General features: G+C 38.9%; 1 protein-coding gene across 2 annotated transcripts in view; it reads left to right on the top strand.

The window, feature by feature from the left end:
* The first annotated feature begins 5,309 nt into the window (after positions 1-5,309).
* The window catches only part of LOC102300736 (contactin-4), a 180,832-nt gene continuing 161,383 nt past the window's right edge, over positions 5,310-24,758 (top strand). Inside the window, exons 1-2 of one of the 2 annotated variants that reach the window (XM_005933441.3) lie at positions 5,310-5,835; positions 24,441-24,577. In XM_005933441.3, coding sequence (XP_005933503.1) covers positions 24,523-24,577 — 55 coding nt within the window. In that variant the 5' untranslated portion in view covers positions 5,310-5,835; positions 24,441-24,522. The remainder of the gene's footprint in view (positions 5,836-24,440; positions 24,578-24,758) is intronic. The other variant, XM_005933440.3, reaches the window with a different exon arrangement.

The raw sequence follows: 24,758 nt of genomic DNA, 5'->3' as shown, positions 1-24,758 counted from the left end.
AGTTTAACTGCACTCAGTGTCTTGTGCTGGCTAGCAAATGTCGGCATGCTTAAACCACTGATGGGTGGATGAAGATGGGTGATTGACCTCTGTAATGAGCTCATTATGCACCAGGGAAGCTGGAGGGCAGAAAATAACCAACTTTTCTGGACGAGTGGTGAGAACCGCAAGTGCAGTGAGCCATTTTTCCCTAGTGGTCGCAAAGAAACAGCAATGAACCTATTCCACACATATACGTTTTGGAAATATATGTGTCTGACAAAGTCTTAAATACAAAAAAGAGGGTGGTAGGCATGAGCAACATCTTTCTGATCATGATACAAAGAGATAATGTTTTTTGTTTTTTAATTTGTTTTTTGTCTTTGTTGCAGTGCCCTGCAGAGTCCTGGGATGTCGTGCATTGCTTTCATTTTTTGTACATTTGCAAATCTTCTCGGATAAATGCACAATCTTTAAAACCCCAAACTGTTAGCAGAATGTGATGTGGCACTATGTGGTGCCTAAAAACCCAGGGAGCCATAAATATATTTATTACGGGCCTAGTAAATGAGGAAGGAGAAATCGTTATAAATGCGCTTTCCTTGGGGAATAAATTATGGCACAGTGAGACAACGTCCCTACAAAGTCACACCTCTGAAATAAGCATGGAGCTGCCAGATGAGGTTTGTGTGGTTTTTTATTGCTTTTTTTTTTTTTAGCTCATGTGCATTTGTAATTTTGTGCATGGACTGTGTTGTGATGCATTTTGGGACCAGTTTAAACAACAACTTCTCTTGTATTATTTCTGTGCTGAGGGATGGTCAGAGCTTCACTCTGAACCACATTTAAGGCAGAAATGATGCGGTGTGGGACGACCTGTCAAAGATGCTGGGTATCATCCTTTAAAGCTTTTGACACATCTTAAGCTAAACCTCAGTGAGACTTTCCTTCAGCAACACTTAGATATCCTGCTGATACACTGCACTTCTTTAGCTCTGACAGGCTGTGTGATTATGTAAATGTCTGTGGTTCAGTTGGCACACACTGCACCTTTGTGACACTCTGTGTGTGTATAGAATAGAAATAGTGAATACCACCAGATTTACAGGTGTACATAGAACCAGTTTATTGATTAAGATGGGGAATGCAGAAGGGGTTATGGAACCACTTGACCTCGTACTCCCTGCACTGGTTATCAATATCAGTGGCAAATATTGATCATTTTCAGGCAATTCAGCTTAATTGAAGAAAGCTTTTTTATTCCTTTTTCCTGTGAATTGTCAGAGGAAAACATAAATGATGGGGAAGGAATTTCTTGAGGGGGAGTAATAACTGATTGGCAGGGGGAATGTGTGAAAAAACTGCACTTCCTGTATGTTCTTCAATCACTGTAATGGGATCAGTGGGTGGTTTAAAGTTATTACTTTGCAGATTTATTGTACCTGTGGCACCTAAGATTGAGGTTATATCAGCCTCTTTATACTTTGTACAGTCATTATATATATATATATATATTATTAATATAATAATATATATATATATATAATATATATGACAGCAACATCATGAAGAAGAAACACGAGAAGCTGGAGAAGTGCCAAGGGCTAAGAGAAGCGCTCAAAAATATGTGGAAGGTAAAGGTAACAGTGGTCCCAGTGGTAATCCCAAGCTAGCTATATATATAGATATACATATATATGACAGACACTGTGTGTGTGTGTGTGTGTGTGTGTGTGTGTGTGATGGTTCCCAGTAGTTAATTTCTCTGGTGTGCGCGCGCGGTGTGTGCATGCCGTGCGTGCTGTGCGTGCGTGCGTGTGTGTTACATTATATGTGTGTGAGAGTAAGCTTGTATGTCGTGTGTGTGTGTGTGTGTGTGTGTGTGAAGGGAATGGGTTCCCAGTAGTTAATTTCTCTGGAACTGCTGGTCTGCTTGCCTATTGATCCTGCTTATCAGTTCCACTTGCACTTCAGTCAGCTGACTTCAGTTCATGTGCTGGAGGAGGAAATTAGTGACACAGTCTGCAGCATGGATATGGATAATTTTTTTATTCTTATTCATGTGCAAATTGCATTCATGACAGAAACAACTGCATATGCTGCTAACACAACTGTAGCTCTTTGCAAGCATCTGCACAGACAGCATGCTAACGCCAACCTAAACAAGGATACAGACAGATTTTAATGCTCAGCAAATGCAAACCCAGCCCTGAAGCCACACTCTGATCTTCAACAGGTAACAAACAGCTGAGCAGTCAGGCTGCAGCCTCTGTCTCTACCTGTTAATGTTTTTAAAGTAGCTTTGCTTTGTGTTGTCAGCTTATTTTTTATAAATAAATACAAAGAGAAAGATCATATGTGCGTCCTCATTAGGATAGGGACTTGTGTTTATGTGGAATTGTAGCCTATAGGTAGCTTGGTAGCACAGTCTTTCACATTGATATTTCACAGCAAGAAGGTCCACAAAAGAAGATGGCCACAAATGACCATGTGCTAGGTGAATGCCTCAGGCAGCAAACACCTGAAAACAAAGAGCACTAAGAAGACAGGCCCCTGCACACCATGTCCACAGGCAGATAGAAGCTATGGCTGATATCTGCCCTACCAATGGCTGGACAAAGCTGGACTGACAGACTGCACATAGGCACTGGTCATGGCTGCACAGGAGCAAGCTCTAAGCACAAGATCAGCAGAGCCATAGCAGGCAAAATGCCCCTCAGAAAGCCCAACACATAAAAACAAGGAGCAAGATGCCAGCAGGCGGTCATACATGGAATGCCATAGCAATGCCCTAAGTGCTCTGATTACCACAGAGACCACTGTTGCCTTCACCTTCCACACCCTCTGGAGCACCTCTTTCATCCCTTCGTAATTCTTGAGCTGCTCGGGTTCCCTCTTCTGTCAAGGTCTGAGTGAACGGCTGAGGTGGAGTCCTGGCCATCTCCACTCACTTGTCCGTCAGCTACCTATGGTGGTGACCAGGCCTCAAGCTCCTTGTGTACTCTCGGACTCGATTGTGTACTTCCCTCATTTCCTTTGCCAACACCTCTCACCATGTCACCATTCAACTTTGTGAGTCGTGTGTGTTTGTGTCCATGTCTAATGTATCATCAAATGCATGAATTTGTGTAGGTCTGCCACTAAAAGCAGTTGTGTTCAAGCATAGTTCTTGAGATCACAGTGAAAACTGTTGGGTCTGTACATGGTAGTGAAATTCTAACAATTTGATTTAAGTTTAAGAAAATGTGTTTTTAAAGTTTATTAACATAAATAAATGGAACCAAAACAAACAACACTTTCAAACTATCAAACCAATTCAAAACATCAAAATGAAAAAATTAGCTGCTATTAAAACTTTGCACGTCTCATCTCCATCCAAGATCTGATTATTTTCAGGATGCTGTCCAAAGTCAATGTTGTCAGCCCTCACTTTTCTCTGTTCCTTAGCAATTTCACTTTGAACCCCACTGTGCAGGCTGTGAAATTCCTGCCACAGAAGCCACAGTATGTTGAAAAGAACCTGAAGTCAAAAATTGAAGAGTTGAAAGAAGTTTTGTTGTCGCTGGTATTGCGTGGCTCCTTTAGGTTGAAAGTTCCAAGTCATCTCCGAGTTCTCTAAAATCTCATGCCGTACCTTCACTATGCAGCAATAACTGCTGCAATATCAAGGCCAAAAATGAGACGTGCGTTGGTAGCAATAAAGTGCCTATTGTGAATGTTAGTAAATCTGTTTGTGCGCTTGATTTAAATATTCCCCTCCCTATATTTCCCTATATTGAGAAAATACATTAATACCCCATTAGTTATTATTATTATTATCTCTTTTCCAGCGGGCAACAAGCTTTCCTCTCACTGAAGCCAGCAGTTATTCAAATGACCACTCAATAGAGTCAAGGTATACAGAAGAGCATCTCTGACTGCACCAGCAAAAACTACACTGATTGCCACTCATGTCAGCTAAGAACAAGAAACTGGAGCTACAATTCACATAAGCTCATCAAAGAATAGTGCGCTGTGTGTTCAGGGATGCTCTTCTGGATACTTTCGTTGGCTTCCTATCAAGTCTAGGCAGTCTGGCCTGACCTCTGGCATCAGCACACTTTCACCCAGATAACTGCTGTTCACTGGATATTTTCTCCTTTTCAGAACAGTCTCTGCAAACCCCAGAGATGTTTGTGCAAGAAATTCCCAGTAGATAAGCAGTTTCTGAAATACTCAGAGTTTGAATTTCAGCAGGTTTTCTTGAACATGTATAAATACCTAAATCGTTGTCCGGCTGTGTTTCAACTAATGAACAGCAAGTGTTCCTAATAAAGTGAACATTTCACAAGAAATTGTCCTAAAACTCTTACTAGTGATAGATGCTGAAGATTTGTGTGTAAAAGATCATGACTATAGTTCAGATTAAAGTCCATAATAGAGCATGATAGTATAATACATAATAATAATAATATGCTACATGGGTTATGAAGTCTTGGCTTCATTTTTGTGATTGATAAGACAGAATCAGGAAGCAAATGAGGTGGAATATGTTATCATTTCTTTCGTCATCAAGTCTGTGTTTCTGCTCTTTCAGACTAAAACACCATCCCGGATAGAATCTAAGCAGGCTCAGTAGTCTGGCCTCCCATAAAAGCAGTCAAATGCACATGTTTCAAGACAAAATTGTTTTAGTGTTGATCAGTGTGTTAGTGTTAGTCTAGCCTGAGTGACTCTAGACTGTGGGAAGATGTAATAATATGTTCTGGGTTTTTATTTTAAATATGTAATGCAAAAAGCAATAAATCTCCATTTTCAGGTGTATGTGGGAATGTATTTATTGAATTATTGTATTTATTAAATGTTGCAACATGGATGAGTAATGTCACTGCATGGTCATACACATGAACACTAATGTAACCTTTAACCTGAAAAAACGTCAATAAAGTCTGAAAAGACCACTTCTTTCACGCCATTACACCATTAGCTCTGTGCCATTGTTTTCCCTCAACCCTGCAGACTCAAATGACATCACTTGCAGCAAATGTAGGATTTAATGAGACCACCACACACGAACACACACCAAATAATAACATTTATGAACATTTAGACAATACTTTAAAGAAAGTTACAAAAACTTCGTGGTTTACTGCTTCTAACAAATATTACACGGGCTGTTTACCAGAGTATAACAAGCGATTAACAAACATCCCTTTTTGATGTATTCAGCCAGACTCCTTGGATATCCCAGCAGGAGGAAGAGAGCGGGAGAAGGTGAGGAAAAAAGTAGTAGTAGTAAGGGGAGGAGGAGGAAGAGGACGGTCGGTGTCTGTTCCACTTGAATGGCCGAAGCAGTGAGGAGGCTGGTCGGTAGGGGAGACAGACAAGACAGCGCTCTCTCTCTCCCTCTCTGTCTCTCTCTCTTTCCTCTTCCTTCTCTGGCTTTCCACTCCGCCGCGTGTGCGTGCGTCCCGCTCCGCTCCAGCACGGTTCGAGTACAGGCAGGGAGGGAGGGGAGACTTGACGCATCGGAGTGAGCGAGCAGCACACAGAGGCTTTCCACTTTCCAATATGCAACCCGCGAGACGCCACACCGTCAGCTACTCGTGCTACTGACACTCAGAGACAGAGAGAGAGGGGCAGGGAGGCAGGGATGGAGACACAGTAGTGCCGCACAGACGAGAAGAGCGCAGTGATAACACAAAAGAAGGGAGCAGCGTCTTTTGCGCACAACTCAGACGGGGAGGCTATCTATTTTTGGCCGGGAGCGTCGCCGAGACTTGACTGTGATGTGTGTACGCACAGTTTTGTTTAGTGACAAAATACGGATTAATCTGCGGCCGTGAATTATTGGAGATATCACTTCTGCGAGGAAAGGTAAGATGTGCGGTTAATAAGAGTGGGAGCAGTTGTAGTAGTAGTACAAGTAGTAGTGTGTTCTTTTTTACTTGGTTACTTCAGCATTTGTCAAGTTAAACCTCCAGCAGCCCAGCTGCTGAGCTCCCGAGCTGTGAGTGGGAGCTCAGAAACAAACAGATCCCGCTCCGCATCCCAACTTTTCCCAGATTACATTAAAGCCCTGACGCTGTGTTACGGGATGCGGCGGGGCGGGATTGCCTTCTCTGAATTTCACCCTCTGCTGATCTCATTTGCCTGTCTACTTTGTTGTGGGACTATCATGGTGGAAGTGAAAGTAATCTGCGCGCGTGTGTGTGTGAGCGTCTCTCTGATCGGTGCAGATGTTTAGTAATCCTCCAGCGTTGACCCGCCCTTCAATAATCCCTGCGGATTTGGGGCTGATTACGCCGCCGCCTCCGTTGCCGTTGCTGCTGCTGACCACCTACGGAGGCCCCCAGGAATCCGTCTAAGTCATGTACACAGCGAAATTAAGGAAAAGGAGACGTTTTCTTAGAATCACCTTTGAATACCACAGGTATTTTAGGGGGCGGGAACACCCACTTTAATTTACGCACCTTTTGAGGATTTCCACTGAAGTGACCAGGAACAAAGATGTTTTCATTCTAGTCCCTGTCATGTGGTCACTTTGTTGTCTCATCATGTAGTGAATCAGCCTTTATGTCACTGTATCTCTAATGGTTTCAATCAGGGCATCTGCCAGTCACTACATAAGCTGTATGTGGGCAGCCTGTGCAGGGCCTGGAGTCTACAATGGCCAGTAAATGCCATATAAACCCAGTTTAATATGTTTAATAGATGTGGACATTGTGCGTTTTCAGCACATCTGACATGCCAAACCGAAACTGCTCTTCCAAATGATAACTGAACGGGATTCTGTTAGTTTTCCATCCTCAGAAAAAGAACCTGAAATTAATGCAGGCACCAGGAGGAGGAAATGTGTTAATATAATGTTAACACCAGGCAGGGCAAGACAATGTGCTGCACACGAGCATCAATCCGCTGGCGTGCCTACCTACATTGTTCATTCAGCATTAGGTTTTTATGTCTGACTGAGCAGCTCCAGTGACTCTCTGTGTGTAATCTGTTGCACAGGCTTGTCATCCACCTTGACAAGCGCTGAACTTATTCTAAAGGTCAGCAGCGAGAAAAAGGAGAAATACTTCTCTTTCAAAAGGGTTGAGGACTGGGGATTATTCCTCAGCTCAGTTTTATTTCTTGAACAGCATTGCACGGTATCGCCTCGGAACCTCAAAACGGAGAACAGAGACCCTCCTGAGAATCCAAGCATAAATATTTAAGAGTGTTAAAAAAGATTGTGCGTGTAATTTAACTACCAAATGGCCTAAAACTTTTCATACAAAGACGCATAATTATACAGAGGCAAACTGAAGCACAATTAGCAGCCCGTTGGCTTCAGCTCATGACACACAAACGTTAATGATAATTGCTGCGCTTGACTGATATTTCCCTGCCTGCCTGATGCGGCCAAGGCGGTCCAGATGCAGGCCCGCACTGAAAAAAGAAAACACAGCACTTTAATGGTTGGCGGCGGCATGAAAACCAACAAGCCTGTCAGAACTGCCAAGGCGCAGAAGTGACATTAAAAATACCCCGGGATAGGTGCATTTAGAGGCCTGGCATAAAAATTTCATTGCATGGTTTCCTCGGGAAAGTATCGCAGAAATGTGTCATCAAGGTCATTTTTATTTCATGCCTCTTCGGGAAAGCTAGCCGAAGGAACGGAACAGAAGATAAAGAGAATGCGTGAGTCTGAATGTGTGCAGATATGTCACAGGACATCCTGAAAGTACAAACATTACAGCTGTAGTCTCTGTGAGAGGCAGAAGCTGGGTGGGAGTTGGTGAGGCTGCGCATAATGAGACTTGTTGCTCGCTCCTACAGTTTGCTGTGTAATCTGCAGTGACGTATGGCTGTTAATGACCGTGAAGTTCTGCAGATGTATTTTCCAAGCCACTTCTTCTCCTGGCCACGGGATGCTTGCCTTCCTTTATGTTTCGAGGTGTTTGATGGGCTAAAACACAGAGAAGAGGGAGTTAGTTGTACCGTTATTATAGTTTTTTTAAGTTCTTCTTAGTTTTTGTTTCATTTTGAATTTTTGTTGTTAATTATTTGTCATTTCAGTAAATTTCCAGAGTTGGTTTGCTCGTTTCTGATTAGTTTTTATAGTTTTAGTTTAGTTTGTACAAGTTAAGTAAGTAAGTATTGATTATTATTACTTATTATTTAATTTATGGCAAATGTCAGAGGCAAAAGTTGGAAAATCAGTACAGATATTAAAACATTAACAGAACCTTTTTTAAGCAGTTGATTTACAAGTGCAATAAAAACATCCATCAAACCCTCATCAGGCAGTTTTTGATAACTAATTTAACCCAATTAACAAATACCAAGGCTTCAGATATTTTCTTTATTATTTTATTTTAGCCTGTTTTCTAAGTTCATTTTTTCTCCAAGGTCCAGTTTTTATTTTTTATTTTGGTTCACTAAAATAAATCTAGTTTTACTATTTAGTTTAGCTTTAACTATGACAACTAATGGTAATTATTACTATATATATGTAAAAATGCAGAAAATTCTCAGGTTTCCACGTCTCCAGTGTGGAGAGTATACACTTTTATTTATTGCAAAGTCAGTTTAATTTGTTTGTATGTTTTTGTTTGTATTGCAGGTGTTGAATCATTTTTTTGAAGTAATATGAAAACAGACAGAAGGAAGGAAAAAAACCCGTCGCATTTTCAGGCTCAATCGGATATTTTTAGTCGTTTTGTTCTCCCAACAATCCAACGTGAAAATATAATCAATTTACTGAATATAAGAAAAGAAATCTAAGAAGTCGGAAATTCTGAATGATACAATTTTTTTTTGCAATGAGAAAAATTTGCTTCTGTTTCACTTCTTTCTTACATTTCATAGAGTAGATTTTAATATATTTCCTAATTGTCAGCTGAAGCTGTAAACCTTACGGGGTCCTGACGTTTCCATATTGAGAATCACGGCTGTTTAGTATCTGCCGTTTGATCTCTCTTGTCCCTTTTTATAAGCTTTCTAATACACGCTATAATATTTGTCATAACTATTTGCACCCACCCCGCTGATCACACGTATGCTCAGTAACAAACAGTAAATAAAAACACGCCTGGTGTCAGTTGTTTAGCATGGCTGCTTTTCAGCTTCACTCTGCTGGATTTTCAAAGCAAACAGCACCGTGAGATTTTTTTCCACAGCACCATAATGGATGAGGAAGCTGCAGGCCCCTGATACTACTTTACCAGAGTGTGGTGCGGTTTTATGTATGCCATGCATTACTTGTTTGGAATAATAGAGTTGTTTGACAAAGGTGCTGCGAGTGTTGGGGAAAAATAATAATAAAAAATCTCGCCTGCCAAGCAGCATCCTGGAAAATTACATGTTTATTCCTCAGCCAAACTCTTAAAAAGGTACGATAGTTGTGATTAGGCTGTATTCCAGGAATGTCAGCGCACCATCGGGCAGATACTGAAAAGATGAATTCTGTTTTCAGTGTATGAAAGTGAAAGCGCTTTATGGAGTCAGCACAGAATGAAAGGGAAAGCGATGCAAGGACCTCACAGTGAGGCTAGCATACAGTTTTGTGCATTTTGTTCTCGCTGTTTGGAACAGCTGCTGAAAAATACAATTACTGCCAAAACAAAAAGGCACCTCAAAAGCAGCGTCTCCAAATGAGTTGCCTTCAGTTTGATGTTTTCCTGCACACCACAAGCTGGTTTCATTGAAACAAATCTTTCATCTGCGTGGACTTACATATAAAATCATCCATCTGCCGCTGATAAAAAAATTGTTGCATAATTTAGCCAAAGCAAGTTCATGAATAAGTCTGATTTACACAACAAAATACGTCCCCTTTGTACAACTGCGCGCACACTTCTGTGCATTGTCAGGACTAAGTACAATTGAGTATATAGCAGAGCTCTTCATTAACGTTAGGCATCCCGTCTCTGTGTTCACTTTCATTTTACAAAATCTTGAAAGAAGGCTAAGTGACACAGCTTATGCTCCAGCTCTATTTATTCGGTCTCATTGGTTCTGTAAAATGCCCTATTTGTAATCCAATCATATTAGAATAATTTCCCTGGTTTGGCTATGCTTTATGATGATCTGTCACTTCTAGGCCTCCGGTTTCAAGGCACCGCACTCCTCTGGGGTGACTCTTCACAGACTGTCTGCGCGAGCAATGTTTCCTAGTTCAAACATTGTTGCGCACTGCCTCTCCTTGGGAATGGCTTTAATTGAGTGCTTAATAAGAGCAACGCCACACAGCAACCAACTTCGGTGGGGGGGTGGGGGAGATCTGAGCACTGGGAATGTTGCATTATTAAACATACTTATATAAGGCCCGCAAACATTTCCTTTCCAAGTATTCTTGGGATGAGGCCAGATTTGCGATTCTTCCTGATGCTACACCTCGTTTGAACGTGCGTGTGCTTTTCAGTAAAGAGCCGCACAAGCACATTCTCAGAGGTAATATTGTGCTCCTCTGGGTGTGGCTGTTGTGTGAGAGACAGCGGTGCTCGCTGATTTAGTATAAGCGCTTGATAAGAACTGTGCTCCCCACGGGGTGTTGTTATTTTGTTTGAATCGACATTAAAGGATTGAATAGAGCGGCTGGGACGACTCAAAAGAATGCAACAAATATACCCGAAACAATGTGTCCCTTTTTATCGATCGATTGATTTTTTTTTCACAGCTTTGTGGACAGAAACACACTGACAGAAAACAAGTGGCATATCTTAAACTGCAGGACTTACATGTAGCGTTTTTGTAAACATTCTCATTTTTTTTTTTAACATCCCTTTAAAATTTATGCAAGGAAACCTGGTCTCTTAGCTCAATCTCTCCCCTGTGAAAAAGTGCATTTTCATGTGTTATTATACCACGGTCTGAGTTACACAAGATCTTTCAAATAGCAGTTATACACAGTAACATAAATTCATATAATTTACATAAAATGCCATATAAGACAAATAAGCCAATAGAATTGTTTATAATCTCCATTATAAACCATCACACTCTGCAACATCTCAGCATCTCTTGATTAAATCAAAAGAATAACAGCTTTTTGAGATAAAAATGGGATAAAAGTTGTTAATGAGAGAAAAATATCAAGGCTCTGTTATTCACTGTGAGTAAGGTGTTTTAGCTTGGAACTTCTCATTTATTTAAAATGATCTTTTATTTATTTATTTCTTATTTAAAAAAAAACTGTAGCACAGAACACAGTGAAATTCTGAAATCCACAACTTGGTTTGGAAATTCTGGCATCAAACTTCGACATTTTCACTAAATAGGTAAACATCTGTTGTGTATATTCAAACAGTCTGAAGGTTTGAGATGAAGCGTACAAATCTGACACAAAGCTGACACAAAGCTGAGTTTTATTATTATGAGCCGTGCTGTTGTTGAGCACCGTTGCAGAATTTGGAGCTCTGGATTAACCTTGAATGGGTCTGAACTTGAGCTCAACACTTAAAATGGTTTAACAGACTCTATAACAAACTTTGGATGGAGTTTGATACCAGATGAAGATGGATACAGCTGGAGTTTATCATAAAGTCCTTTGTGTGTTTGCTGCGTGTCCATTTTGGAGACTAAACATCAGTCTTATCATTTCTAGTCAGTTTTAACTATCATCTAACCTGCTACTGAATTTAAACTTCAGAAAGTGTAACGGGAAACTGCTTAAAGTATTTCATAATTTTGGTGGTTTTTCACTCTTATTCTAGTTCAATGCTGGGAAACTAGTTTGAAACCAGGAGCAAAAGTCTGGAGGGTTATGTCCCCCCATTTGGACAATGCGAACTCACTGAGAATAAGAGAAGAAGTATAAATATATTTAAAATATATTAAGATATAGTGATAACATTGTTACGTTTGATTAAAACCTTCCAAGCACCAGACATCAATGGACATTGTTTTCTAGGCTAAATCTGTTCGGGCCTTTAAAAATACGTCCTGTTATGGCCAAAAAGTCAAAAGTGAAAAAGCTTCTTTTAAGGATGTAACAAAGGCTTGAATTCAGCCTTATTTCAACCATTTACTAATTTCTGTTAATCCATTGAGAAGTTTTCTTTTGATTAGAGCTCTAAAAGATGTCTAAATGATGCCCAACCATCAAGGCTAGAATATGTTTGAATGTGGTTCCAAAGTAAAGCCAAGCCTTTGTGTGACAGTTTTTGGTTATGAATGGTTACCAGACGGCTGAATACTTATGAGATGTTTGGGAAGAACTGTGTCTTTTCTCTTCTTAACCTTAAAATTAGACACAAAGGACGCTTTAGACATCTTCTCAAGCACTCAAGATGATGGCTTTTCACCTTCTACTTATTATCCAAATATCGATGCTGTTTATACGTCTGGTGAAGTCATCCTGTTTTCAATGTCTCTTCAATACCATGTTGCACAGTTGGAACAGCTTAATGATTCTCATACAGGTGCACTTATTAGTTGTGCCTTTCATATATTTCATATTGAGTTTTTTTTTAGTGGTCACATACTGTATACATACTATAACACAGTGGTTCCCAACCCCCGGGCCACGGACTGGTACCGATCCACAAGTCATTTAGTACCAGGCCGCAAGAGCTGAGGCTCGGGTGTGAAATTTATGGTTTTCAGGGTTTTTATGGTTATTTTTTATTTTTTGCGTTTTTATCATTAACTCGGTTTCCCCGGGTCTTTTCCCATGAATAAATCTTCTTTTTTTCTTTGCACCAGTACTGGTTTTATTTTGTTGTATTTATCTGCGACACCTTAAAGGCCAGTCCGACATAAACTGGTCCGTGGTGCAAAAAAGGTTGGGGACCACTGCTATAACATACAATACTAACAGAAAATATAAATATGTATTGTGTATCTGCTAGTAAGATAATACAACTTACTCCAAATACAAACCCAAGGACACCCTGCTTGTGTTATTCAGTTAAATGTTAATTATGTAGTGACAAATTACAACACAGTCATGTCAAGGCTCTTTGTATTGTAAGTTGAAGATCCTGGAAACATAATGGTGCCAAAAAGCTACTGAAGAATGCTTACAAAGAAAAACATTTTGGTGCCAGAATCCATTGTTTGTTTTGTTTGACATGAATATAAATGTTTCTGAATTAACCTAATCAGTCAGGGTTTCATAACAACACTCTTTCACCCGCACACACAGAGAAGTATTTCAATTTCTTGCAACAAAACAGATACTGAACATAATGTTAATGTGCCAACTATTTCATAGCTATAAGTTGAAGTTGGTCAGTGGATGTTTTCCAATTGTTAAATAATGAAACTGTGACGCGTCATCTTAATTCATTATCATCACTTTCATTTTGTGGCTCATTTAAGTTTCTTTAAGTAATTTCCCAAACTTGTAAGAGGAAACAGTGTCCTTATGAGCACTCTCACTTCTAAGAAAAACAAAATGTCATTTTCGTTTGGAGCAGCTAAATTTGGAGAGAACTGCAGATGCTGCAAAGTGCAGGTATTCAAAATCTCATCTACCTCTCAAATGAAATAATTAGGCATTCCAGAAAAGCACTGTTTGTTTATCAGACCAGATGTCTGTGATTCAGATAAATTAGATTATTTAGTCACTGTATCAAAGTGCAATCAGCTGCGTCATTTATATATACCAAGGACATTAAGGGGGAAGAAAGACAAAGAAAGAAAGTAAGTAAGAAAAAGAATATTTTGATGTATTCATATTCTCTCTAAATTCTTTGAGACATGATTTTAGATATATCTTTCGCCCTAACCAGTCACATTGTTTTTTAGCTTTTGCTGCACTGTACAGATTAGAGTTGGCACTATATTCAGTGCTACTTTTGATACCACAGGCAGCGTGAGGCTTTTTTGCGCTTTTTTTTTTACAGGTCTGTTCAAATGTATTCTACTACAGCTCTATTTACTCTCCATGCTCCTCGAGGCTTGGCACCCTTTGTAGCTGCTGGCACTTTTTATGTCTAGTTTACTTTTTTAGAAACAAAAAATTATGTTATCCTGAAAAGATGAACACTGCCTATAAACATTACAGATGGGCAGGACTGGTTACCTTTGCTGCCTAGCTTCAGTAATGTTATTGTTTTATTGTTAGCCATAGCTGCTAACTGCTACGTTTAAGGAAAACGGATGACTAATGTGGGTAAATACTAATAGTGTTTTATATTTTAATGTTATTGAAACAGAAGTGTTACTGACCTCTTAGAATTCTTCATGAAGACAGAGTGTGAGTCTTTAAAATGTTTCACCAAGTTTGTTCGGCTGCTAGTGAGGGGAGGGGCTGTGTGATGGCCTGTCTGCAGCAGTGCTGTGTGAGGATCTGTGTCAGCTGGAGGAGGTGGAGATCGTACTGTTGGTATCAGTACAGCTGCAAATCTAGTATTAATATATATTTTTAGCATCCATTAGTATATGAGTATTAATTCTTTTATAACCCTGCTTAATATCTTGTATGAAATACTATGAAAGCTATGATATATTAAAGCACAAATGTTACTAAGATCCATAATTTCCATGTTTTATTGGAGCTATACATTCAGTGAGACTGGATTTAGATCATATTAGAAAATGTGTTGTAGGCAACGTTGCTGTGTTTAGTAAGGAGTAACAGTGTGATTTTAATGTAAGTGGAAGGTTTTTATGTCGTTATTTCAGAGAACCTTTCACATATTTTGATGAGGGTTTTTTAGGTTTTTTGTTTTTTCTAATGTTGATGATTTTTCTGATAATATGTCCAGAGGTTATCCTGAGTGAAAATGAAAAAATAAAATAAAATAATAGTTTTAGACATTTTATATATTTTATTTCACACTTCTTAAAATAAATGTTTCGTTTTCTCCTAGATGATTTCTCAATAGCGAGCGAGTAATTGGTCAGTTCCAAACTGTCCGAATTTACCACCCACACCAGCAGTGATGTGAATACACAGCAGCGAGCTGCTTTGTAGCGCTGTCATGGTTTAGCTTCATCACCACCAGACCTGCACCCAGACTTCACAGAACCACATCAAGCAAGTACTCTGTAAAAATAAGGACTCATCAAGCCTGTGGCATATGTACATTATTTCCACAACAAAGTTGCTGGTGCCCATTTTATGATTACTCTACAAGAACCTCTATGACCTACTGTTAAGCCATGTCGGTGAGTTTGAATGCTTTGTTTGTTTATTTATTTATTTTCATTTTTGCCAAAGGAAAAAAGAAACAGGGAATCACACAGAACTGTTCGTCCTGCTGACGTACAGTACGGTGATCTAAACAAGAGCATCCTTCTGTGGTCTGTGTGCACAGCTGTTCACTTTATTAATTTACACTTTATATTATCCTGTCATACCATAACATTACCATAAAGACACTCAGACCCAATACTAAAACACTTTTCTTCAATTTTAACTCTACTTCAAATCATTCGAGCTGAGCAAATCTTTCAAAGCAATGACAAAAAACAGCCGGTGTAAAGAAATACCACATCCGATGGTTAAAAGCTCTAAAACAGAAATTAAAAGTAAATGACAATTATCAGTGTAAACCAGCATCCTCTGAGCAAGCACATTACTATTCCTGTTCACTCATATGGCCCTATTTTGGCACTCATTTGTCAAACACACTCATGTGCCTTTATTCCTCCTTTAATGAACTGCAAGCCTTCTGCTTTTTGATTAAAACAATTTCAGTGAATGCGTCATACATCCTGACATTGTGGCAGCTTTACTCTTCTTCGTTCTTGCTCGTTTACTGGTTTTCATTCAAACACATCCTTGTATGTTTTCCTTCGTGTTTTGTGGCTGAGTGCAGGAAAGAATCTGGGCTGCAATAACTTAAAAATGTCTAAATAAATGTGTCTCCTTTGGTGGTCAAGCACTAATATAGGAAACTGCTTATTTTCAAGAAATATGAAAAACATATGTGAATATATTTTTAAAAAACTGATTTATTAATGTAAAAAAATCTGACGTGCTGTCTGTTTTTGTCATTCTGCCTTTGGGCAACCACATTCTCTATGAAAGCTTCAACTCAATAAATTTCCCAGTCTGATATCATTAAGTAAAAATTGAAATATTAGCTGAAAGACTCACAATGTTTAGTTATTTATTGTTTTCCTGTTAGGTGTTAATGGGTGCTTTAAGCTACCTCTGGTAAAATGCATAAAATGATAACATTTATATTAATATTGTACATGATCCCATTTTAAATAAAATCCATTTAAAATCTAAAATAAAACTAATGAATTGCAGTTGGTCCGTGCATTATTAAGTAAAATTTGGGTGATGCTTCAACTTAAATATTAAATAGCTTCATTAATTTTGTACTATTTTGTTGAATTAATTTGCATTTTAGATATATTGTAACTAAATAAGCTATTTAAGATCTTTAAAGCTACCTCTAAAGATATAAGTAAAATATTAGTCATCTCTAAGAGCTTTACACATTTATGGAATCAACAGCCTTCCTTTCATGATGCTGCACTGTAGTCTGTGACAGTACAGTCTGTGTTTTCAGAAGAGGTCAAAACTCTCAATGCTTTGTGCTATTTGCACAGCATGCAAGCATGAGAAGACTTTTCATAAAAGCTTGTGTATCCTGTTTGACTTCAAATAGCTTATATTTATGCTCTAGCTCTGTCGGGATTGTCACAAAAGCAGCATCCGCCTATTGCGTGCCACAACACATGAGCGCCTAATAAATGTAGCTGCCTTCTCAACAGGTGTTACAAACTGAGTTGTAGATAGACCTGTATTGGAGCAGAGCTGCTCCTTTGATCACCTCTGGTTCTGTTTGGCTCTCCGCCCTGATATCACTGGACGATGGATCTCCTGGGACCAGTGCAGTACATTAACCAAACGTGTTATCTCCTCCCAAAGCTAATTTAATCCAAGGTAGGATTCTGCACTGCCTGCACAAAGACATCAGTTGCCTTTTGGAACAAGCATTTGCAGTAGACTGATTTTGGACTGCTCTCTAAATCGCCAAACTTTGGAGTGGAAACCAGTGTGGTGAGGGGGAGAAGATTTAAAGATCTGTGCCCCTGCTGCACTCATACAGCCACAATAATAACTGAGTGGTACTCTGAGTGGACAGAGTCCAATCCAAAACAAATGTATCATTCATTTGCTTGCAGATTTCTAGCTGCAGGTTGCTAATGACGTTTATAATTACTACTGTGTATTTGCGAAAAGGTGCTGGTGCAGGCTTACTATTATAAACAAACACCAGCGTGTCACGTTGTTACAAACACTTTGAATTTTAATACGCTGTTAACTCCATGAGGGGTGAAAATCTTTCAATTTTCTGGTCATTTGTTACTGACTGAATACATTGATTGTCTCCTCCTCTAATGCCCCAAAGCATCATCAGTCATTTCCCTTTATCAAAAGCAGCTGCAGTACATTACATCTATGAAATCTGATGCTTGAGTGGTTATAGAGCCCAACTGCAAATTATGGCAGGGAGTCAGGGAATATCAGCATTACCAAACGATTGATATATGCAAATTATAATTACTTTTTAATTCGTAGCACCCACAGTATTAGTAACAGGAGCAGTGGTAGCAGTAATGGTGATAGGAATCTTAGAGTAGATACTGGTAGCAGTCCTGTATTTGCTAATACAGTTGCCATTTTGGCTCAGGGAAGAAATGGATGGATTAAAAAAAACAATCTGTCAACCTTTTTCCATTTCCTTCCTCCATTATTGCTTTTGCTTGTTAGATGCTTTGAATTTAGAGCAAAAGACAGAGAGTCACATTTGTAATATGACAAGCACTGGTTAATCTCTGCAAGCCTAACCAGAGCCTTTGTTAATCACAGCTCAGTACGCTCTGTGTAGCCAGATCATTTATCAACTTCCTTTTCCTTGGTATCAAGAAACTAAATAGATTACAGCAACAATAGGCAGGGGCAAGTTTGTGAAGCGCTCAGTAGTGTTATCTTTAGCTGCTGGGGTGCTTTATCAGGTCGAGCTGAAAAGAGTGGAGAGAGCCAAACCTGCATGCTGATACTGTAACAACAGCCTTTAATAAACTGGAGGAAAACTAAGTTACTGAGAGTAACGACAGCTCTGTGAGTACGAGTATGCTCTGTGAACTGCAACAGGACTTTTGAAGCACTCCACAAAGATGCACATCACGATAATCACTATCAAAAAGCAAACAAATTAAAAAAGACCTACAAATGAGTAAGGAGAAATACTCGAATTCCTTTCAAGCATACCGAAAGTGAGAAGTACAGGCTTGTGCAAAAGGCTTGCTCCACCACTAACTTCTTTATATCTTGCTAGTAAAATGTGAAATAGGTGCATTCATTTATAGAAAAGTGCATTTATGGAAATACAGAATATAAGGGGGAAAAAAAGTTTGTACAATTCTTACAATCTGGAAAGTTAACATTTGGTATGACAACATTTATCCTTCAACGCAGCCTCAACTCTTTCAGGCGAGCTTATCATTTCTTTAGTTAGTCTTGTTCATCAAGATTCATGAATGATATTACACAACTTTTTTTGTTTTGTTAATGTTGCGATCAGGCTTCAGAGGATTCCAGTCTGTAGCTCTATTTGTGTTTTTCAGTCAAAGCCTGACGGTACTTTTCTGTGTTTGTGACATGTTCGTCAATTTTGTCGAGATTCCCAGCACCACTGACCGAGTCCTTAACCATGGCTGAATCTCCACCATGTTTTGGTGTTGTTCCCAGATCATCATACTAAATGTTGTTCCAGGATCAACATTGCAAGTGACCAATCAGAACGTCATACTTTTGCAACTTCAGAAAAAACTGCGGTAAAACAAAAAACTGTACTTAAGCTGCGAGAAACCGCCTCTGTCCGCCGATCAACGGACCCTGACTCTAACTCTGACTCTAACCCTTTAATAAACGGTAAGCAGAATTGATATTGTCCTTGCAACATTGGAATTTCATAAATGCACGAATGGCTTGGCACCCAAAAGAATAACGTCACAACAATGTGATTGGTCACTTGCAATGTTGAAATGCTCACTGTTGTACCTCTCTCCTGATCCTTGCAAACATATTGATGAGAATTTGGTCCATAAAACCTGCTGTGTAATCTGGTGTACTTCAGCTTTTTTCTTCATGTTTCTCTTACTTAATGGCTTCTTGACAGCCACCCTTCCAATCAGGCTTTAGTGAATAGTAGATCAACTGAAGGACCATATATGTCATCATTATTTTATGTCTTCTACTGTAGATGATTTTTAGGGCAGCAACTTATCTAGTTTCCTCAAACTTTTAAAGGACACACTGGACAACATGCCGAGATATTACAAGGTTGTGGCTGGTAGCTCCTTGGAAATCACTTTGTTGCACAAAGTACTGTTTATACCTGTCAAACATAATGGTATGTGTTTTTGTGACAGGTTGATATTAAAATGCCTAAACATCCAATGTAAATGTTGCTTTTCTACTACATAGATGAAATACTGGTTTATCCATTGAGTTGCGGCCTTTTTTTTTTCTTTTAATTACTTGTGCATGCTTAAAAGACCTTCTGATTTCTACATTTGGAAATCTGACATGTTCATTCTGTCATTCAGTATGTACAGGATGCAGTGTGTGTCCTGGATTTGTCTTTTTCCATATATTTTACATTCTTTGAGTCTCCTTTTGAGTGATTGGTCTGATATCTAAATTGTCGTTGTCTGCTGCCTAAGGCACAGTCTCAGACCAAACTACCAAGTATTAATGGGACAATGGAGGAAATATTGTATTAAATAAACCGGTAATACAGTTCCAAAGCCTTTATCTACTCAGCTAACTCCTAACACGTTATATAACACTGAGAGGGTCCAGGGCAGGTATCAGGTTATAACAAGTTGCAAGCAAAACTGGATTCTTACTGTGATGATAAACCTACAGGACACACTTCTACATCACTGTGTCTGGATTTAATCACACTGGAACACAACAACTGGTCCCATTTACCACTAGAAATAACAACAATGGCCTTTTTTCAGTTTTCATCCATCTTTCTGTAATTCATATCAGAACATTACCTCGTGCCTGAATGCTTAACTGAAAAAAAAAGAGACTGTGTGCCACAAACGACCACAGGTGTGCATTTAATGACCAACAAATTTTCAACAGAAAATATATTTTCACTGAAGCTATTTTTTTACCTTCACAATAAGCAAATGTTAGTAAATGTACTTTTTAGATCCAAACAATTTTTAGACTTGGGAAAAAACAACTGATCGTAACCGAAGGGCTTCTAAACCACAGAGATGACCCAGCATGTGACTCTTTTGCACAGCCCTACATTTGTACACTGTCTCTCCTGCAGCTGTGGTTCTTCATCCGTTATAGCTGTTTATGATGCAGGAACACAACGCTGCAGTTGTCTGTTGTTCTTTAAAGTGACCTTAACACACACCCTTTACTGTTTAGTTGATTGTTGTAGTGTTCCCACGGCGTTCACCAGTGAAAGCTGCTGTTTGTTTAGTTGTGTTGCTGAACTGCACTTTTATATGTCGTCATGCTAAATGTTTTGCGCTTGCAAATTAACGCTGGTGTAAAACTTTTTGAGGAAAGCATCACCACAAATAAATGCATTAGCTTAATAGACACATGGCTTGGTGGTTTTATAAGAGAGCATATTAATATGCAAAAAAAATTTCTCTAGGATGAGGCACAGCCTTATACCACTGATGTACCCAAGACACATCCTGACAACCCTCTATATGATGTATGGAGATAAAAGACCTCTTTTCTGTAGGTGGAGACAGGAGACAGAGCTGGAAGGTAGAAAATCTGAGATTAATGAGAGCGTGGCCTACTCAAACAGTTTCCTGTGCCTGTTTTGGTTTTTTTAGTGGTTTTGTCTCACTTTTTCTGACTATGTTTTAAAACTTTGTGCTGTCTATATTGAATCACAGCAGGGGTGGCAAAACAGAGCTCTTCTGTGCTCCTTTGTAATGGCAAAATTACACAAATAGTTGTAATTTTGGAGAGGTTTGTGTCAAACATGCCTCAGTTCTAAATATATTTTACCCAGGAGACAAAAGATTAATGCCTTTTTTTTTTCCTGGAGGAGCTCTGCAAAAGGTAGATTTCACTTCTTAACCGGCTGTGTTGCTTTAATTCTTACAAAAGTAGAGCTTTTCCACAGGCAGCCTCTGACATTTCTTGCAAAACTTATTCTGTATTCTTTCCTCGGAGTTGCAAGCAAACAGGATAAATCTGTCTCCCTTCGCTGTGCCCTATTTACATTGTGCTTTATTTAACAACCCCTTTAAACCAAATGCCTATCATTTTGGCTGCAAAGTTTAAAAAGCATTTTAATGCACATCCCAGAAACAGAGAATTGTAGTTTGTAAAGCCGGCGGTCCTGAAAATCAGTGTTTTGAAGAACGTGTATTTTTTTAATTGAAAAAATAAAAACAGTAATACATTTGTGTTTCATGTTCACTAGTGCAACAAGATGTGTCTGCATGCTATGAGCACACAGGTGCAGGATAGACATTGCTTGCAGCTTCAAAGGGTGTTAATGCATATTGGCAGGTTGAGGGTGCAGAAGCCAGGAAATTAGTGTGAACAAAGACTAACAACAAATTCTCCAACACAATCAATATACATTGCTTTGGTGAACAGTACTGTTTAAAGCCACTTTACCTAATGAATCCTGTCCTTTTGGGTTTTTTTTAAATTATTAATTTCCTTTTGACGAGCCCAAATTCATACAGCATTTATTGACTCAGTCCCCACGGGAAGTTATATTGTTACTACCTTCATAACCAACATATTTAGATGAATTTTATTTTTTAAGTACAGATTTCACTGTGAATCACACCAATTACAATGTTTTTTAAGATCCTTAAACGTTATTGTAAGGATGAAGGATGGGCATCACAAAACCCAACGAGGCAATAATACAGAGTAAAATTTATTTTACCTCCGTTCCATGAAGTGAATTCATTTAAAATAAATCAAGTTATTTATTTTAACTTACATTTAAGTTCTTTTGGACCATAATCAGAAGCAGCATCATAGAGATAGTAACTGGACCCCTTGGAGTCTGTCAGAGTAAGCAGATGGTTGATGGAGATCTTGGCTGAGACACCCTGGATTAGGTGGAGGAGAGGGGGGAGCATGACAGACAGCCTGGAAGCCAGAAAATTAACAGAAAAGAATGATTTTTTTAAAAAGCAGGTGCTACAATAGGTGCTGATTGGTTTAGAGGATGTGTGCAGGCAAGAAGGTAACAGGAAATTTTGAGGCATGTAAATGTTACATGATGGGAAAACAAAGGTGATAAATAAAATTAAGCATTACAAATCACACAAAGATAAGTGGAGATGAGAAAGCAGATATAGCTTATTCCCAGAGATGGGCACTTGTAACGCGTTACTGTAATCTGATTACTTTTTTCAAGTAACGAGTAAAGTAAGGGATTACTATTGTAAAAACAGTAATTAGATTACCGTTACTTTCCCGTAGGAACGCTGCGTTACTGCGTTACTAAAACCGTGATTTTTTGCGAGAATGTCCCATGACAATGACGTAAGCGAGTGCGCTGTTAGTGACAACAGCTGTGTGCAGATCAACAATGGATCACATAGCGAGTGTGGGAGAGAGTATGAGCGTGCAGCGTTTAAAGTGTGGAAGTACTGACCTTACTTTGAGTTTGATTCCATAAAAAGTGACAAAAACATTAGCATCCATCGTGCGTGGGAAGAAAACTTCTTTTTACAGCGAAAAAACCCCCTAAACAAGCACCGAGTGCGCAACGCCGTAATGGGAAACTCACAGAGAAACTCGCGGATTCTTTAACTGACCGCGGCACACCTGCACCAGGGTAAACCTCCGCCTACCGCAGTCCTGCTTTACAGGTGAAAATAGAGCAACAGGACCGCTGAGTCTTTGACTTTATTTATGTTCTGCTGTGTTTTACTTGCATCTATTTGAAAGAGTGAGTGTAAACACAAAAATATTCTATGTGCTGGAATGTGCAGAAAATAGGTTTAAATGTTAAACTAATTTATTCCAGTCAGAGAATGTTGCATATAATTAAATTTTTGCTTGATGCATAAAGTTAAAAGATTAAAACTAATAAAACAAATTAAAAAAAGAGACTTTTCCATTTGATTACATTTTGTATGATGAATTATGCAGAAAAAGTAGAATTGGGCTGAAAGATCTATCGCTTTATTACCTATTCAGGTTGCAAATCGTGCTTTTAAAAAGTAACTAAGTAACTAAGTAATTAATTACTTTTGAAAATAAGTAATCAGTAAAGTAACGGGATTACTTTTTTGGGGAAGTAATCAGTAATTAGTTACTGATTACGTTTTTCAAGTAACTTGACCAACACTGCTTATTCCTTACTAAATATACAACTTCATGATGTAAGTAAATGTGACATCGCTTGTCATAGCCATAGTAATGAGCTTACATCAAGAAAAATACTCTTCAGGATTTTGAAAGGAACAGCCATCTATCCACGTAGACCTCCGCACTTTTCAGATTTGTTGCGTTCCCCTTTGCTCCCATCATTGTTACTATGGCTACCTAACGGCACAGTCACAGAAAACAGTGTTAGTTTAAAAAAATCTGCCTTTTGTAGTAATTGTACTAAGTGTTAGTGCCCATCAGTGTCTTTTATTATAAGTAACAATGATACACATGTGTATGCATACAAATGTTTTCTGCACAATGAAACTCTTTGAATATAGAGGCTGTAAACAGCAATCTTTACAATACATTCACATGCTAGAAGATTTTTAAAGTGTATTCAGTGAGAGACGGCTGCACAGTTATCAAAACAGCTCAGAATAGTTTCAGATTGGGTGTAACTTAGAGAAACAAAGTGATTTGTACAGCAAAAGTCTTTAGTGACTTAAGCTAGCATAAGTAGTGACAGTGTTTTCATTCATAAATCTCGACCACCACCACCACTCCTTCACCATCACCACCACCACTGTACTGTGGTTTGAATTGCCGAGTGCTGTCTTGCTGACACTCTCCAAACGGTCCAGTTTTAATTCTCACTCCGGAGAGATATTGTCTCTGTTGAGGAAAAAACACACAACTGTGAAATTCTTCAGCGTTTTCCAGCATTTCAGCATTTTCTGTCTTTCGGCTCGGCACTGGGGTTTTTGAGCATGAAAGCTGTGCGGCTTCAAAGAAGAACAATACTATGAAAAGTTTTAGCGGTGGCTTTGCTTTTAAACTGTCTTGGAAGTAGATGTCACGCTGGAGATACGGAAATACATACACAAGCGCGCGCACACACACACTGGACTAAAAATTAGATGCTTTGTTTTATTCTGCTGCTCAACTTCCATGAAATTTGAACCAGGAGTTTACTGTGAACTTTAAACACACAGTGAAAGATTTGGGTTTACTTGATAAACTATAACGTAGCTCATAATTAGTGTGTAATATGTTCTTTCAGTTGTACGTTCCTGCATGTAGTTCCAAAACTTGTGAAATGAGTATGCTGAGTGGGGAAAGGCTACTTGCTAACGAAAACTTTACTTTCAACTAATCTCACCTATGCCTTCTTCTACAGATTGGAAAACCAGAAAGGTGCAAATCGGATTCCATACATTTGTGATTGGATGTGAGACTACTTTGACCCTACAAAATTGAAGATGATGTTGCTATGGAAACTGCTGCTGCTGCAGTCACTTATGGGGTGCCTTGCAGGTAAAGTATCTTATTAAGAACTTTTGATGCATGCCAAAGCTGCCTTTGTGAAGTCTGAGTCTTATTCATATGTATTTGGGGCAAGCGCCAGTATGAAAGCTGTAGTTTAGAAAGGAATAGCTTCAAGTAGATTAGCCATAAGCAAACATAATTTCTCTCACAGATCTAAAATAATATGTCT

Source organism: Haplochromis burtoni, unplaced genomic scaffold (genome assembly GCF_018398535.1).
Source record: "Haplochromis burtoni strain Fernald_Lab_line unplaced genomic scaffold, NCSU_Asbu1 Contig_97, whole genome shotgun sequence".
Taxonomy (NCBI): domain Eukaryota; kingdom Metazoa; phylum Chordata; class Actinopteri; order Cichliformes; family Cichlidae; genus Haplochromis; species Haplochromis burtoni.
Note: the sequence above shows the minus strand (reverse complement) of the source record. Positions and strands in the feature narration are given on the sequence as shown.